Source organism: Uloborus diversus, chromosome 8 (genome assembly GCF_026930045.1).
Source record: "Uloborus diversus isolate 005 chromosome 8, Udiv.v.3.1, whole genome shotgun sequence".
Lineage (NCBI taxonomy): Eukaryota > Metazoa > Arthropoda > Arachnida > Araneae > Uloboridae > Uloborus > Uloborus diversus.
The window spans coordinates 119,003,454-119,017,404 of NC_072738.1; the positions used below are offsets into that span (position 1 = coordinate 119,003,454).

General features: G+C 33.4%; 1 protein-coding gene across 1 annotated transcript in view; it reads right to left on the reverse strand.

Annotated features, from left to right (window-relative positions):
* The window catches only part of LOC129228554 (DNA ligase 3-like), a 285,727-nt gene that overhangs the window by 236,115 nt on the left and 35,661 nt on the right, over positions 1 to 13,951 (reverse strand). Inside the window, exons 11-15 of the mRNA XM_054863237.1 lie at positions 11,284 to 11,439; positions 9,736 to 9,864; positions 5,415 to 5,494; positions 4,817 to 4,904; positions 1,464 to 1,541 (exon numbers count right to left, since the gene is read on the reverse strand). Coding sequence (XP_054719212.1) covers positions 1,464 to 1,541; positions 4,817 to 4,904; positions 5,415 to 5,494; positions 9,736 to 9,864; positions 11,284 to 11,439 — 531 coding nt within the window. The remainder of the gene's footprint in view (positions 1 to 1,463; positions 1,542 to 4,816; positions 4,905 to 5,414; positions 5,495 to 9,735; positions 9,865 to 11,283; positions 11,440 to 13,951) is intronic.

A 13,951-nucleotide genomic window follows, 5' to 3' on the forward strand; every position in this document is an offset into this window, starting at 1 on the left:
CAAAAATTCGATGTGGTTCTTTTTCTATTCCTATTTTAAGAACAAAATGATCATAAGATGGACGAGTAAATTACGAAATTATCATAGCGGGGAACCGTAACATGGGCACAAGCCAATTGGTAAGATATGAAATTATCATAACGTGGAACTGTAACATGGGTACAAGCCAACTGGTGAGAAAATTCACCATACATTATTTGTAAGTATACAGGCGAACCAAAAGACCTTTTAATTTTTCTATTACGGGTACCACTAGTGAAAAATAAAGTCACAGACATAAGCGGCAATACGTAAACAGAAAATTTTAATTGCTCAGGTGGTTGGCTTAGTAGTTGGTAGTGGTAGTTCCAGAAAGAAATATCTCTTTCATTAAAGGAAAAAGAAAGAAATTAACAATATGGTAAAAAAGGCATTTGTGATGCAGATGAAGACGATTTGTTTCACAATTGCGGCAGTGAGAAGCAAAGGGCTGCAAGTGTCAAAATTAAAAATTTGGAGATAACCATTACAAATGGTAGATGAACCTCTCCTCTGTTTCAGAGCAAGAGATAGCACTTGTAACCCTGGTAGGTATCGCTGTGCAGCATGATTTAGAAAAAAATTTCAATGAAAGCCTACTTAGGACTGCAGCTTTAAACATGTTTTATTCAAAACTTGAAAATGTCCACTTAATTCCCTTTGTTTCTCACTGCCCCATTTTGTCTTACAGAACTCAGGCAGCAAAAAATGATTCCTGCAAAGGAGATAAGATAGTAAAGATGGAGTCCTCTTTTTATTTTATGTAAATATAAATAAAAGTCTTAAGTTCAAAACATTGATTGTAGGAATGAACTTTCATGTAAACATATAGCAGCCTGCTTCAAATATTCAAGACTATTGAAGGAATTTGAATCTGCTGTGCATGCAGATACAAACAAATCGAAAACCTAACAGCTAAAACACTTTAGCAAATAATTAGGAATAACACTTTCATTTCAAGAGTTTGTAAATGTCAATAAGACATGACACCATCTAAATAATCAGAGTTAGAAGGATTTTAGCTCAATCTGCAAAGAGAATGAATTTTGACAGAGGAAGAGGAAGGCAATGCAATGCAGTTGAAAAGTTTGGTTCCCTGGCAAAAAAATCTAGAGCAAGACTAGAATGTTGGAAAATTCTACAATTTTATAATACTCTTGACTGAGTACCAAGCTATGTAATTGAATCTGCTATTTATAATTGAAAATAGTTACTTTGAAAAACTATTTCAGTAAGAAATAATGTGAAATTAATAGAGATAAAATGGTTAACTCATTTTTGACTCTTTCAATCACTAAAAGCTCAAAGTCAAATTGAATGAGAAGCCCATTGTAGCAAGAATTCAATTTTGTCTGTGTGAGTTCAAGATCTAACAGGCATTCAGTGTTCATTTAAGTAGAAAACTAAATACAAAAAAATACTTAGTTATTACTTTTTCTGATTACCTGTTTGCATTTAATTACAAGACCTTCCAGACCTTGATCAATTACAGATTGAATTATTTCTGCCAATTCTTCTTTTTCCTAAAGAAATTCATAATGAAGTAATTTAACACTCTTAATAATATTTGAGGAATATCTTATACTAAAGAAACTGACAAAAAGTATGCACAATAAATACAATCAATATATATATATATATATATATATATATATATCCCACATGGAAGGCTAATTATCGGAACTTATTTTCCTAATTAGTCGAGGCGAAACCCCCTGCTTTTAGTTTTAGGTTTGAGATCTAGTTTATTGTTTTTAGCTTAGCAAGTGGTGCTTTTGCCCATTGTTACTCTATATTGCATGTACTGGAGCTTAAACATTCTCTTCTAGTTCATAGTTAAAATTTTGGTCTTTTGACCATAATTAATGAATCCTCCACGGCTGATGAGCTCTGGATTCACTCCTTATCTATTCCTACTTAATAGCTGTTTGCATTTTTCCTTTTTTATCATCATTTATTATTTATAATTTATTTAATATTTGAAATTCTGATTGCTTAATTTTATATATATATATATATATATATATATATATATAATACTCTAATGTAACTACCAAGATGAGCGCATTTCTTTTCTGCCGTTGACAACGGACAGAATGTTTACTTTGCTGCAATTCATGCATGTAGGCAGCCACATTGGATATTGCTTCTATGCATATTCTCTCACCTTGCAAATTTTTTTGCTTTGATTTATTATGTTTCTACATATACATTTAGTATGTTTCACCACATTTCTTATGCTTTTAGGTGTTCAATAGGAATTTGTGCCATTTCTCGCTAATTTTCCCTTTGATTTGTTAAATATTATACATATACATTTTATTTAGAGTTTCACTATGGATATCAGTGCGGCAGTTAAGTATCCACGTCAGAATGTGAGGTAAAGAATTGAACGATGCCAGGAAAATATTGAGTCCATGTTACTTAGAAACGTGTCTGTATACCTGATAATGTAGATGAACATTGTTGGGGAACGATGAATCATGAGTCAATTTTGTGGTGCTTATTTGGCGAGATGAGATATATTCGACAAATAAATTTAATCAATATTGTCATGAGGGTAAGGTTAAATTACTGCTCCTGAGCTTAAGATATATTAGCTCACGGATGATATCCCTATTTTAAAAAATTATGGGGAATTTATTTGCGAATATAACTCCGGGTTAGCGTTTGCTTCTATGGGGGCCCAAATCAAACCCCCTCAAAGGTCTGGTCCATACTGCTATTGTTTAAATGGCCAAGTATATTATAAAGTGTCTCCTCTCTATGCTAATGACCAACATAGCAAGTATATGGTCAACCATACATCTTTGATTCAGATGAGGCTGCTGATAAACGGGTAAGTAACAACCAGAAATGCTTGTCAAATGTGTTTGAAATGTTAGATGCTACTAGACTACAGAATTGTAGTTTGTGGTGAGCTAGCGCAGCGAGCTTGGATTTGGCAAGCAAGGGGCGGTAGCTCCCTAGTTTTAATTAATAATAATTTTAAACTATCTATGAAAATTTATAAAAATAAATGTTCTCGGCACATTTATTGCAAATTTATGCCAATAACATAATAGCTTCAATTCCTCTTTACATTTCCCCATGTGTTACTTAATTTTTTCAAAGAAAACTATGGCTGCAACAAAATTTTTGATTTGGTCTTTTTGATTTCCCTAAAAAAAGTGCATAATTTATATGTTACTGCGATTACAAAAATTTGAGAACATCAACATTCGCTGGTGATTCATCAGAAATGTTCCTTCTTTTGCTAATGTCTTTGCTATGTGAATGTTGACATTAACTGCCGAATGTGGGTCTTCACCAGGTTTCGGTCTTTTACAGTATTATATATGTACATATATATACAGGGGCTTGCACAAGCAAGGAGAAGAGACACTTGTTGGCCCGGGCCTGAGCCTGTAGATGGCCCAAAAGTTTTTAAATAAGGGGTGAAATATATATAGGGATGTAGGGATAAATAATACGGAGGGGAGGGGGCGGAAGAGTCATTTGAGACAGGCCCCAAAATTTCTGTGCATGCCCCTGTATATATATATATTGAAACAGTGAAACTTCTCTGGAGCAACAATTCCCCATTCTTCAAAAAAGTGGTCGTTTTTGAAAATGCAAAAATCAATAACAGCATTAACAGAAATTGCATATGTTCTTCTTACAGTACAAAAGAACATTATGATCAGGATATTATTAAATAGAGAAAGTAATTTATTTTGTTCTTGAAAATATTCTTCTTACATCACTCTTTCATTTTGGAATCAATTCCCTCGAAAGAAAAGAAAATATTTGTCTGCTTCAGATTTTTTGTTTTTCTGAAACAGTTTTTGTTTCTAGTTCTGCTTTTAGCTGCAAAAACTAATTATTTAAGTTGTTACCATTGGTTATCTGAGTGCAATGTGAGCCTTATCTATTTATCACTTGTTCAAATGAGCTAAAAATAAATTCTGACCACTAAAATGACCAAAGGATGCACCTGTTCTATTTGTAAGCAACATCTGAATTCAGACAACAACCTTTTGAAAAACTACTTGTCCTTATCAAATTGTAATAATGACAGACATGCCCCTGACCTGCCGCGAGATTTTCAAGTGTCACCTTAACTTCTCAAGGATGAGAAAAACTACGCCCTCCTTTTTATAACATCTTCGAGGCTCTAAACAGAGTGGCATAAAAAATATCCATTTGAAATGCCTAGATCAATAGTTTTTACCCCTTATTCTGGTTTATTTCCACTTTTGTAAGCAAGAGAACACAGATGTGTGTCCATACTAAAATGTTTTATTGCTTTCCTTTTGGTATCTCTCTGCTGGTTTCCTCTTAAAGAAAATTCTTTCCTTTTTTTGGGTCTGAATCTTAAAATTAGCTGGTCGCTAGGAGAGGTTTTGATGGTCTCTTCCAGAGGTTTTTGGGAGGAAAAGCGGTGCATTAGAAAATTGGTCGTTAATGGAGGTAGTCGTTGCATAGAAGTGGTTGCTCACAAAGTTTCACTGTATATATATTTGAACATGATGGAAAAAGAAAAGACATAGGTAAGCAAGCTATGGAAAAATCACAAATAAGCATAAGATTATCAGCACTACTAAGCTGCTTTTTCGTCTGTAGGAGGAATCAGCATCCCCTAAAAAGAGCCCATAGGTTTGAAACAAATTGTGAATCAGCGAGTAAATATAAGGATTGTCTAATTTCTTTCAAAAGCAGTTATTTTTTTTTCATTTCAAACAATTTAATCGCAATTTTAAAATTTTTGCAGATTTTCCCCTTATAAATTTTTTTACAGTAAAATAAAGATTCTCACCTTAACATCTTTCATTTCAGAAAACATGATATGGTTTTTAACTGGTGTCATATTTTTTTCAAGAATCTTCTTGCGCTCAACTAGAGGCCTAGAAAATTGACACATAAACAAGAATTCATAGCAGAAGGAAAATAAATCAAAATTTTTGCATTCATAAAAAATGTCATGATTAATATTCACTAACTTTTTCTCATATATTAAGATGAAACTTTCTTTTATTCAAAAATTTATAACAAAGTATTTACACAAAATGTGTGACTGTTTTGCTTCAAGCATTTTTCTTTGAAATAAGTGCACTATATATGAGTTAGCCAATCCTAGTCACATGTGAAATGAACAAGATGTCTCCTCAAGTACCACAAGATGAATATTCATACACACAACATTCATTAGTTAGCTGGTTTACAAATTTTCACCATCACTACTTCTTGAGAAGCCAAATAAACAGAATTCTCTAAAATGCACCTCATTCTTTATGACTATGTGGTTTCTATTTAATCATAAAATAAATTTTTTTAAATGAAGATTTTAAACTTGTACGCAATTCTCAAATATAAGCAGAGATAAAGTTTAGGAATTAAAAGAAACAGGAAATTACTTTTTCATCAAATTTTCATCATTGTACTGAAGACAATCAAAGACAAACAAACAAACTGAAGCATCTTGAAAAGCGGTTTTCTGAAAAGAAAAAATAAAAAGCATATAAATTTTGTATACAAACAGGACTTCAAAGAGAGATGGATAGAAATTTCTGCACTAAATTTCCCACATAAAGAAACCTCTTAAACAACTATAAAAGAATAACAAATAATAAGTTAACTTTAATACACAATTGTATTGCATTTTTCAGATGCCTGTTTTCATTGTATAGAAGATTAATATTAGGAATAGTTGGAAATATACACTACTCTTGATAATTAAAGGAAAAAGTGATATGACACAAATTTGTCCTCTTTTAATAAACTTATTTACTCTAAAAATTAAAACAGTAGGCCAAAAAAATGAAAAAAAAAACAAACAGCTACGCTTAAAATCGGTTTTCTAATTTTTCAAAATGTTCTCCATGTAGATCAATGCACTTTTGCATGCATATGAATCAATTTTCAAAGCAGTTTAACTGAGGTGCATATTGAAAGCATTAATCGCTTCTTGCAGTGTCAAAAATTGTTGACCTCTTAATTTATTTTTGATTTTCGGCAATTAAAAAAATATCAGTTCATGCCAAAGGCTGTATGGCAGATGACCCATTAATTCCATGTTTTTGCTGGACAAAAACTTTTTTGCTTGAGGTCAATGCATGTGAGCTCGCACTATCATGATGAAGAATGATTCACTGCATCCTTTGATTTTTAGAAATTTCTCCGATGACTTCTGAGAAACTAATGGTCGTGTACTATTCAGAATCGACTGTTCTGCCTTGTTCCAATACCACTGTTGTGACGAAGAAACAAGCAACTGTTTTCTTTGATGTACATCTTCCACGAACAACTTTGGTTGAATTTGGTTCATCTTGGAAGACCCATATAGTCGATTGCTGTTTCGTTTTGGGCTCATATGACAAAACCTTTTGTGCTCATATGCATAGATTATTGATTCCTCACCTGTGTAAATGTAATACACTGTTCTTGATGTACTTTGAACAAATTGTTTTAACATATCCATGCACCAATCGAAATGAGCTGACAGGAACAAATTATTTTCTTACCGCCTCATTTCTTAAAAAAATTTATGCATTATATTATTGATGCTTGTCATTAGTGTTCCCGCTAGGCCGTTTTTGAAGGGCGCAGCGCCCTGCCCTTTTCCATATCGGCAGAATGCGCCCTGCCCTTCTTTTAGAGCGCAAAATGCGCCCCGCCCTTTTCAAAAATAACAATATGCGCTCTGTGTTTTTAAAAAGATACCTCAAGCATCGTTTGGACCCGCCGCGATATCAGGGCAAATTTATTTGTCCAGCGATCGTCTGCAAAAACGCTCATGCCTTGCCATTGTCCCCAGAATTTCACCCTGAAAACGGCCATAAAAGGAGATGCAAACACCTAGGCAAAGAGGGGAAGATATTCTCAGAATTCTAACAGACTTATCAGTTGGAAACAAAAGACAGATTTCTGTGAGGGAAGGTGTTCGGTCATCCGCGATGGTGGTGGGGGGAGAGGAGTATTGTTTAATTCCTCCCCATTCTTGTGTTTCTGAGAATCAACAATGAAAGAGGGAGGGTGGTAGTCTTCCTATATTATTTTCTTCTGTAGGATCAGGGGGCGCCGGCGCCAGTTCCAGGAACAGTAGAAGGGGTGCTACTTGTCAGACAAGAACAGATGCAGATGAACTGCTCCATTTCTTGTCCGAAAAGTCTGAGTGCAAACGCAAACGGTTCTTGATTTGAAAATACACGGTTCATGACGATGATGCCGGCCGAAAAAATATGCAGTTTACTGAAATATTTCAAGCTGTTTTTCCTTTTCTTTTTTCCTGCAAAACAGAATAGAATCAGGGTTCGTATGCTCTTTATAATCCTTGTAAAGGGCTTGGAAAAAGCGTTTATTTTGAAGTGATTGATAAAGTTCTGAAAGCTAACAGAGTGCTTGAATTCCTTAGAGTCTAAGGAAGGGCCCGCGAAGCCTGTTGAATTAATCCGCGAAAAACTCTTAAAAAATATATATAAATAAAAACATTTGAAAAAAAAAATGAAGTAAGTAAGTTTGCGAAATTATCGTTTCAAAACTCATTTACTGTTCTAGTTAACAATTTCAAGGTTCAAAACAGGTCGATTTTACCCCATTATAACTATCACTTCCCCGAAATCGCACTTGCATAATCGGAAAATTTACGAAAATAATGTAACAAAAACGACATCTTCAACAAAATGAAAATTAATTTTTGAAATAGAATGTTGAATTAGGCAATAAACACCGTACGAATAGGCCATTTTCGTAGCGTTTCAGCCCTTTGTGTCCGATTTTCGTTTGCACGTGGAAATTAGGCTTAGTTAATTTTGGCGCATTGCTAGTGGTTGTGAAGCAATCTTTTTGCATCTGTTTCTGATTGGTGAACTTTCTAATTGTTTTCTAAGTAGTACACAGTACAAAGCCTACTGAATAAAAATACAAGGATATTTTTCTGTTATCTTGAATTTTTAGCCCTCCCCCTCCCCCTAAAAAAAGAATATTTAAAATGGAAACAATATTGTTCTGTGTGAAATTTGCCTTGGGAAATTTTCTGCTGCAAAATATTCATTCATTCCTTTTTGCTGAGTATTTGTATTATCTTTGAATACGATTTGTATATTAACAGATTATTTTAAAAAACTCATTGACATAATTAAAAACATACTTTTGACACACTTGTGCTTTTTCCCCAACTAAAATGATCTTGCAATGTTTCTTTTTTTATATATGTAAAAAACTATAATATTGCTTTGAAAAAATCACAGAATAAAATGCTGATGTATTAAATTTTCATAAAAAATGTCAGTGAAATTAAAATCTTGGATTTTGGCCCTGGCTGCTTGGGTAGCGCATACATCTGCAAACATATTTGTGTCATGAAGTTGTGTCAAGTCCAACACTAGGCATTCAAATAAAGCCTTTTTTGTTTTGCACCTTGCAATGACTGCATTTTTGAAGCACTGCACACAGTATTTTAATTATTCTGTTTGAAGTATAATGTTTTTTTAAAAGTTGAATTTACATTTATCATGATTTTGATGTCTATTAAAATATTTATGGCATAATGTACATTACTAGGCAGTTTTTAGATAGGAAGGGGGGATCCGTAATTAAATATTGTTCATCTTACATTAAAATGCAAAGGATTTTGAAATGCCTAGAATTTTTCATTCTTATAGGAAAAGTAGGCACAATTATGACCTGAAAAGTATTGAAACACACCCAAAGCAAATATTCAGCATTAGCTAAATGTTCCTACGGAGTTTGGAAAATGTGCTTCGTTGGCATTTGGGGGGAGGGCGGGGCAATCTAACCCTAAAGACAAGTGCATTTTCTAGAAGAAATGATATTCAATACTGAAGTCAATGGTGGCAATTAAGAGGGGGGGGGGGGCGCACAGAAATTTTCGGGCCTATCATAAATGACTTTTCCGGGCCCCCCTCCATATTGTTTGCCTCTATATTTCACCCCTAGTTTAAAAAATATTGGACACCCTTGAGGATCAGGCCCGGGCTAACAGGTGTCCGTTCTTCCCCACCCTGCTGTGTACGCCCTTGAGGGGGGGGGGCATGGTACAGAGGAATGGATGAAATTTTCGCAGTGTTTTAAGATGTTATTTTTCTTCTTTTTTTGGGGGGGGGGGACTCAGTACTTTTTGAGAGGTGCCTCATTGGTCTTGAATGGGGAAAGACCACGTTGAAACATATAGTGCCCTTTTTATAATAAATAGTGCCCCCTTTCAAAGACCAGCACCCTGCCCTTTTTTTTCCTAGAGTGAACACTACTTGTCATATTGATGCCCAAAGATGCCTCAATCTCATGGTACATCATATGATGATCTTGCTTTATCAGTTCACAAACAGAATCTATATTTTCTGACACAACAACTGATTTTGGACGACCTTCAAGAAATTTATCCTGGAGTGAAAGTCAACCACACTAAAATTCGCAATCACCAGTTTTTTACAGTGCTGTAAGATAGCATATTACTGCTGCATAAATAATCAAGTTTGTCGATGCACTCGTTGAAAGTTATGAAAAATAATCGCCAGAAAATGTTCTTGATTCAATTCCACTTTCTGTCTGAGATGAAGTATTCAACTATAGTATATTTTAAGAAAATGAAATGATTAAACTTATTTTTAGATAGTCAATAGCAATGTCAATAGCAATTTGCTTTGGTTACTCTATAGCAACCTTACAACTGAAAGAAATATAAATAAATTAAATTTCAATGGAAACTAATAATCAAACCTTATGTGCTCCTAGAGTACCAAAAGGCAAAGGTTTTCCATCATTGGTGACAAGCAGAATTTCACAGTCCAAAATTAAATTATTGCCATGAGGAAAGGCTTGGGGAATGTAGTTTTTGAAATGAGAAATCTATTCAATAAAAAAGAGATATTCAATAAAAAAAGTAAATAGTTATGTATTTACATGTAGCGTTAAAATAAGCTCTTTAAATCACAGCTTTGAATTAATATACAGTTGAACATGGTTATAGCAATATTGCTTATAGTGACAGCTCTGCAACATTATAAAAAAATTACAGTTCCTCCATTCACTCATGGACACAAACTGATTGTACATTGTCTATAGACAATATTTTCTATAGCCTCAGGTGTGGATTCAGAGGGAGGTAACTACCCCCCTTTTCTTCCCTAACGCTGCATTTTAGGGGCTTATATTTTGAAACATTCCCCCATACCCCCTATTTATGCCCCAAAGTGACTCTTATGACTCCTCTTCCAGAAACAACTCCCTCTGAGACCGGAAGCTGGATCATCTCTTGTAAAGCGCCATAAATATTCTGGGCGCTTGGGTGACGATATGACAGAATTTTACTGTATAAAAATGTTATTTGTCCTTTTTGAGCCGCAACTCCATTTATTGTCCCCACTTAGCAGCATAACCTTGCATGAAAGTAGCTCCAAAACTCATGCATGTAATTTTCACTGCAAGTTTAAGGCAAATAATGCTGAATTTCTTAAGTGTATATTATTCATATTTTTAATTAGGATCTACATGGTTTTTGAAAGTTTGTGTCATGGATGGGTGGTTGATAGGCTGAAGATCACACATCATTTTTTTGAAGTAACCTTAATATTTATTTACAATTTGTATTAATATGTTCAGTTACAAAGAGCTGTAGTTAAAGGGGGGGGGGGGTAGTACATGGAAATGTTGTTCGCTGAAAATATTCGGTTTAATATTTTAACAAATTCACAAAAATGGATCTAAAACCTCTTTTTTTTTAAATAAGAATAATGCCTGATTTTAAAATCAAAATAGGCTAATTATTTCTAAACTTAGGGCCTCAAAAATTTGTCAATCATGACAGTTAATCTTTTAAAAGGTGCTTTCCTCCAAATATTTTTCTAACTACAGTACTGTTTGAAAACATAAGAGCAGTTAGTAGAGTTGTAGTTAGGGTGCTCCAGTGTTCTTATTGGACTTTTTTATAAAAAGGAATAGTTATAGCAGTTAGTAGTTTTTTTTTAGCAAGCCTGTTAAAACACAGTACTATAAAACTGATAATTCTGGCCTCATGTAGCCTTTTGCTGAACAACCAAACTTAATACAGCTGTTCAGTGTGAGAAAATTTCCAACATCAGGTTTATGATCTCATTATCCAAATAAAAACTTAACATTAAAAAAAATTAAACAATTTGTTCATAAAGCTAATTTAAGATTACAATTCTTATTTAAAATCTAATACTAAAATCAAATTTCAAATGGAGCATTTAAAGTAAAATTAAAAACTATTTACAAACAAAATATAATTTAAAGGAGCATCCCCACCTTATGAGGCATAACAGGTTTCAAACTACGACTAAAATAACTGAACTCTTGTCCTCTTTTATGCAACTGGACTCTTTCCCCATCATATTTAAGCTCAACAAAAAATCCATTGGGAAACCTCTTGAATGCTTCATCCACAGAATTACATGCCATAGCCTGGATAAAGAAATGTACAAAACAATATATTGAAAAAGCTAAAGGACTATAAAAAAGTCTAGAAAGTCACCCATCAAGATATGATGGGTGAAAACTGCTTCTACATTTGAACGAAGCTATACCCTTTTGTTTGGTGATATTTTCAGACCCCAAAGTGATTTTTAGTGGGAAAAAAGTAGGAAATAAGGAATCAAAATTTTAAAAAGTAGGAAAAAAATCATTTAATAAAGTAGGAAAAAATAGGAAGAGATAGGACAATACACACGTCAAGAGGAAACCAAATTTAGCGTAAACTTTATTTCTAATGTAAAATAAACTAACAGTATTTTTGATTTAAAACTGTCTCAAAAATTAACTAACAGTACTTTTGAAGTATTAAAGGGATTTAATGAAAGACTGAGTCACAAAAACAAAACGAAAGAAACAATCTGACAATCATCTGTATCAAAATAAACTGGTGTAAACAAAAATATTAATTACAAAAATATGAAAATAAAATCCAAACAAAGAAACACCTTTCAAAAATACAGTAATAAAATTTTTAAGGGTGAAAAATTAAAATACAATATAGCGATCCCAAAAAAAAAAAAACTCATTTTAGTGCAATAAAATGATTTTTGTTAAAGATTTGTTTGGTCAAAAACGAAAACATTCCTTCGAGAGCAACCATTTATCATTTGAAAATTCTAACACTAAGCAGTTGATATGCATTCTTGCATAAACAGGGGCAGATGTTTGAATTTGAAAAAAAAAAACAAAAAAAAACAAAAAAAAAAAAAACAGCTCATGTGTGCATCACATAACTTTCTTTTACTCCAACTTATTTTCATTTCCCCATTATTGGCAGTTTTAATGTGACTCAATAGTTTACTCTCTAAATATCACCAACAGTGGCCAAATTGAAACCAAATAAAAAATAATAATAAATTGCGAAATTTGTCGCCAAGTTGGCAACAAAACTTGGCGACCAAAAGACTGGCGATATATTGCCAAGTGTTTGCCAACTTATAACACCACTTGAGTTTACATCGAAATTAACAATGATTTCCCCCTAAAAAGGGACAAAAGACCCCTTTAGAAGCACCCGAATGCAACTAAGAGGGGGAGGTGCATAACTAGACCTCACTAAGAGTCTACATGATGAATTTCAACTTTCTAGGACATACCGTTCTTGAGTTATGCGACCTACATACGCGCATAAAGACGTCACGAGAAAACTTGTAGTGAACTCGAAAATCGTCAAAATGGATATTTCGTGTGTCTATACATTCTTACGCACTTATCCACGTGTGGTCGAGCCGAAAAAAAAAACTCAACATTGATTCAGGGGTGAGCAAAATGGAAATGAAGGTCGATTCTTGAATGAAAATTTATTCGCGAATACAATACTTCCTTTTTTGTAGCAGGAAGTAAGAAAGGAAAAAGACTGAAAAAGCAGAACTAAAATAAATTTGTTTTTAAATATGGAACATAAAATTTATTATAAAGTAATTAAACTAAATAAATAACGAAATAAGTAAACTAAAGGGTTTGTATTAATATGTTACGTATTTTTAGCATCAACATAAGTTTTTGTTTCAGGCACGTCATTTATGGGGGTCAGTTGGGTCAATGTCTCCCCTCCCTGACTTTGGAAAATTCATGGTTAACAATATAAGTTTGCGCGGTTTTTGTTGTTTTCAGATAAAACTTGCATTTAGTATACATCCTACGCTGTCCCCCCCGGGGGAAAAAATCAAAATGACAGGCCAGTTCTAATTTTAATCAAGCAATAAAAACGAATCTTGTTTTATTGGTTTGATCCCCTTCTTGTTCCAAAATTTTTGCCACGGAAAAAATAAAGGAAAAATCTATGCATGGGAAACATAACATTTTTATCAAAGACAAAGATCAGTTACTAATGTTTCTCTGTGATTAAAAAGGAAGGCATGTAGATTCTCTTTATCCTCCCCATACAACAAAAATATTCATTCGGAAATTGCTTACGAAATTGAGAGTGAGGGGAGAGCATCTGGCATCAAATATCTGCATATATATCTTTCTCCCCCTCTCTCTTTGATTTAACTTTGATAAAAATTTTAAATGTTCAGAAATGCTGCATTGCCATAAACGCAGCACACAAAAATGATGAGCAACTCATCGATATTGATGATGAATCAGAATAGACCCATTAAAAAGAAAAAAAATACAGTACATACAGTGAAACACCATTTATACGTTTCTCTTTTATACGTTTTTATCAATTATACGTTTTTAAAATTGGTCCCTGCAAAGTCTAATACACATTAACCAATACCTATTATATGTTTTTTCGTTTGTACGCTTTTTTCATACAGTCCCTTCAAAAACGTATAAAAGGTGCTTCACTGTATTTGCTTGTGGCTATACCCCTAACTTTTAAAAATGTGAAGAAATAAAAACGGAATCTCGCATTTAAATTGTATTCCGATTTTTCTCCAAATTTCCTCCAATTTTCGCCCATCTAAATCTTGCCGTATTTTTTTTTTGCAAA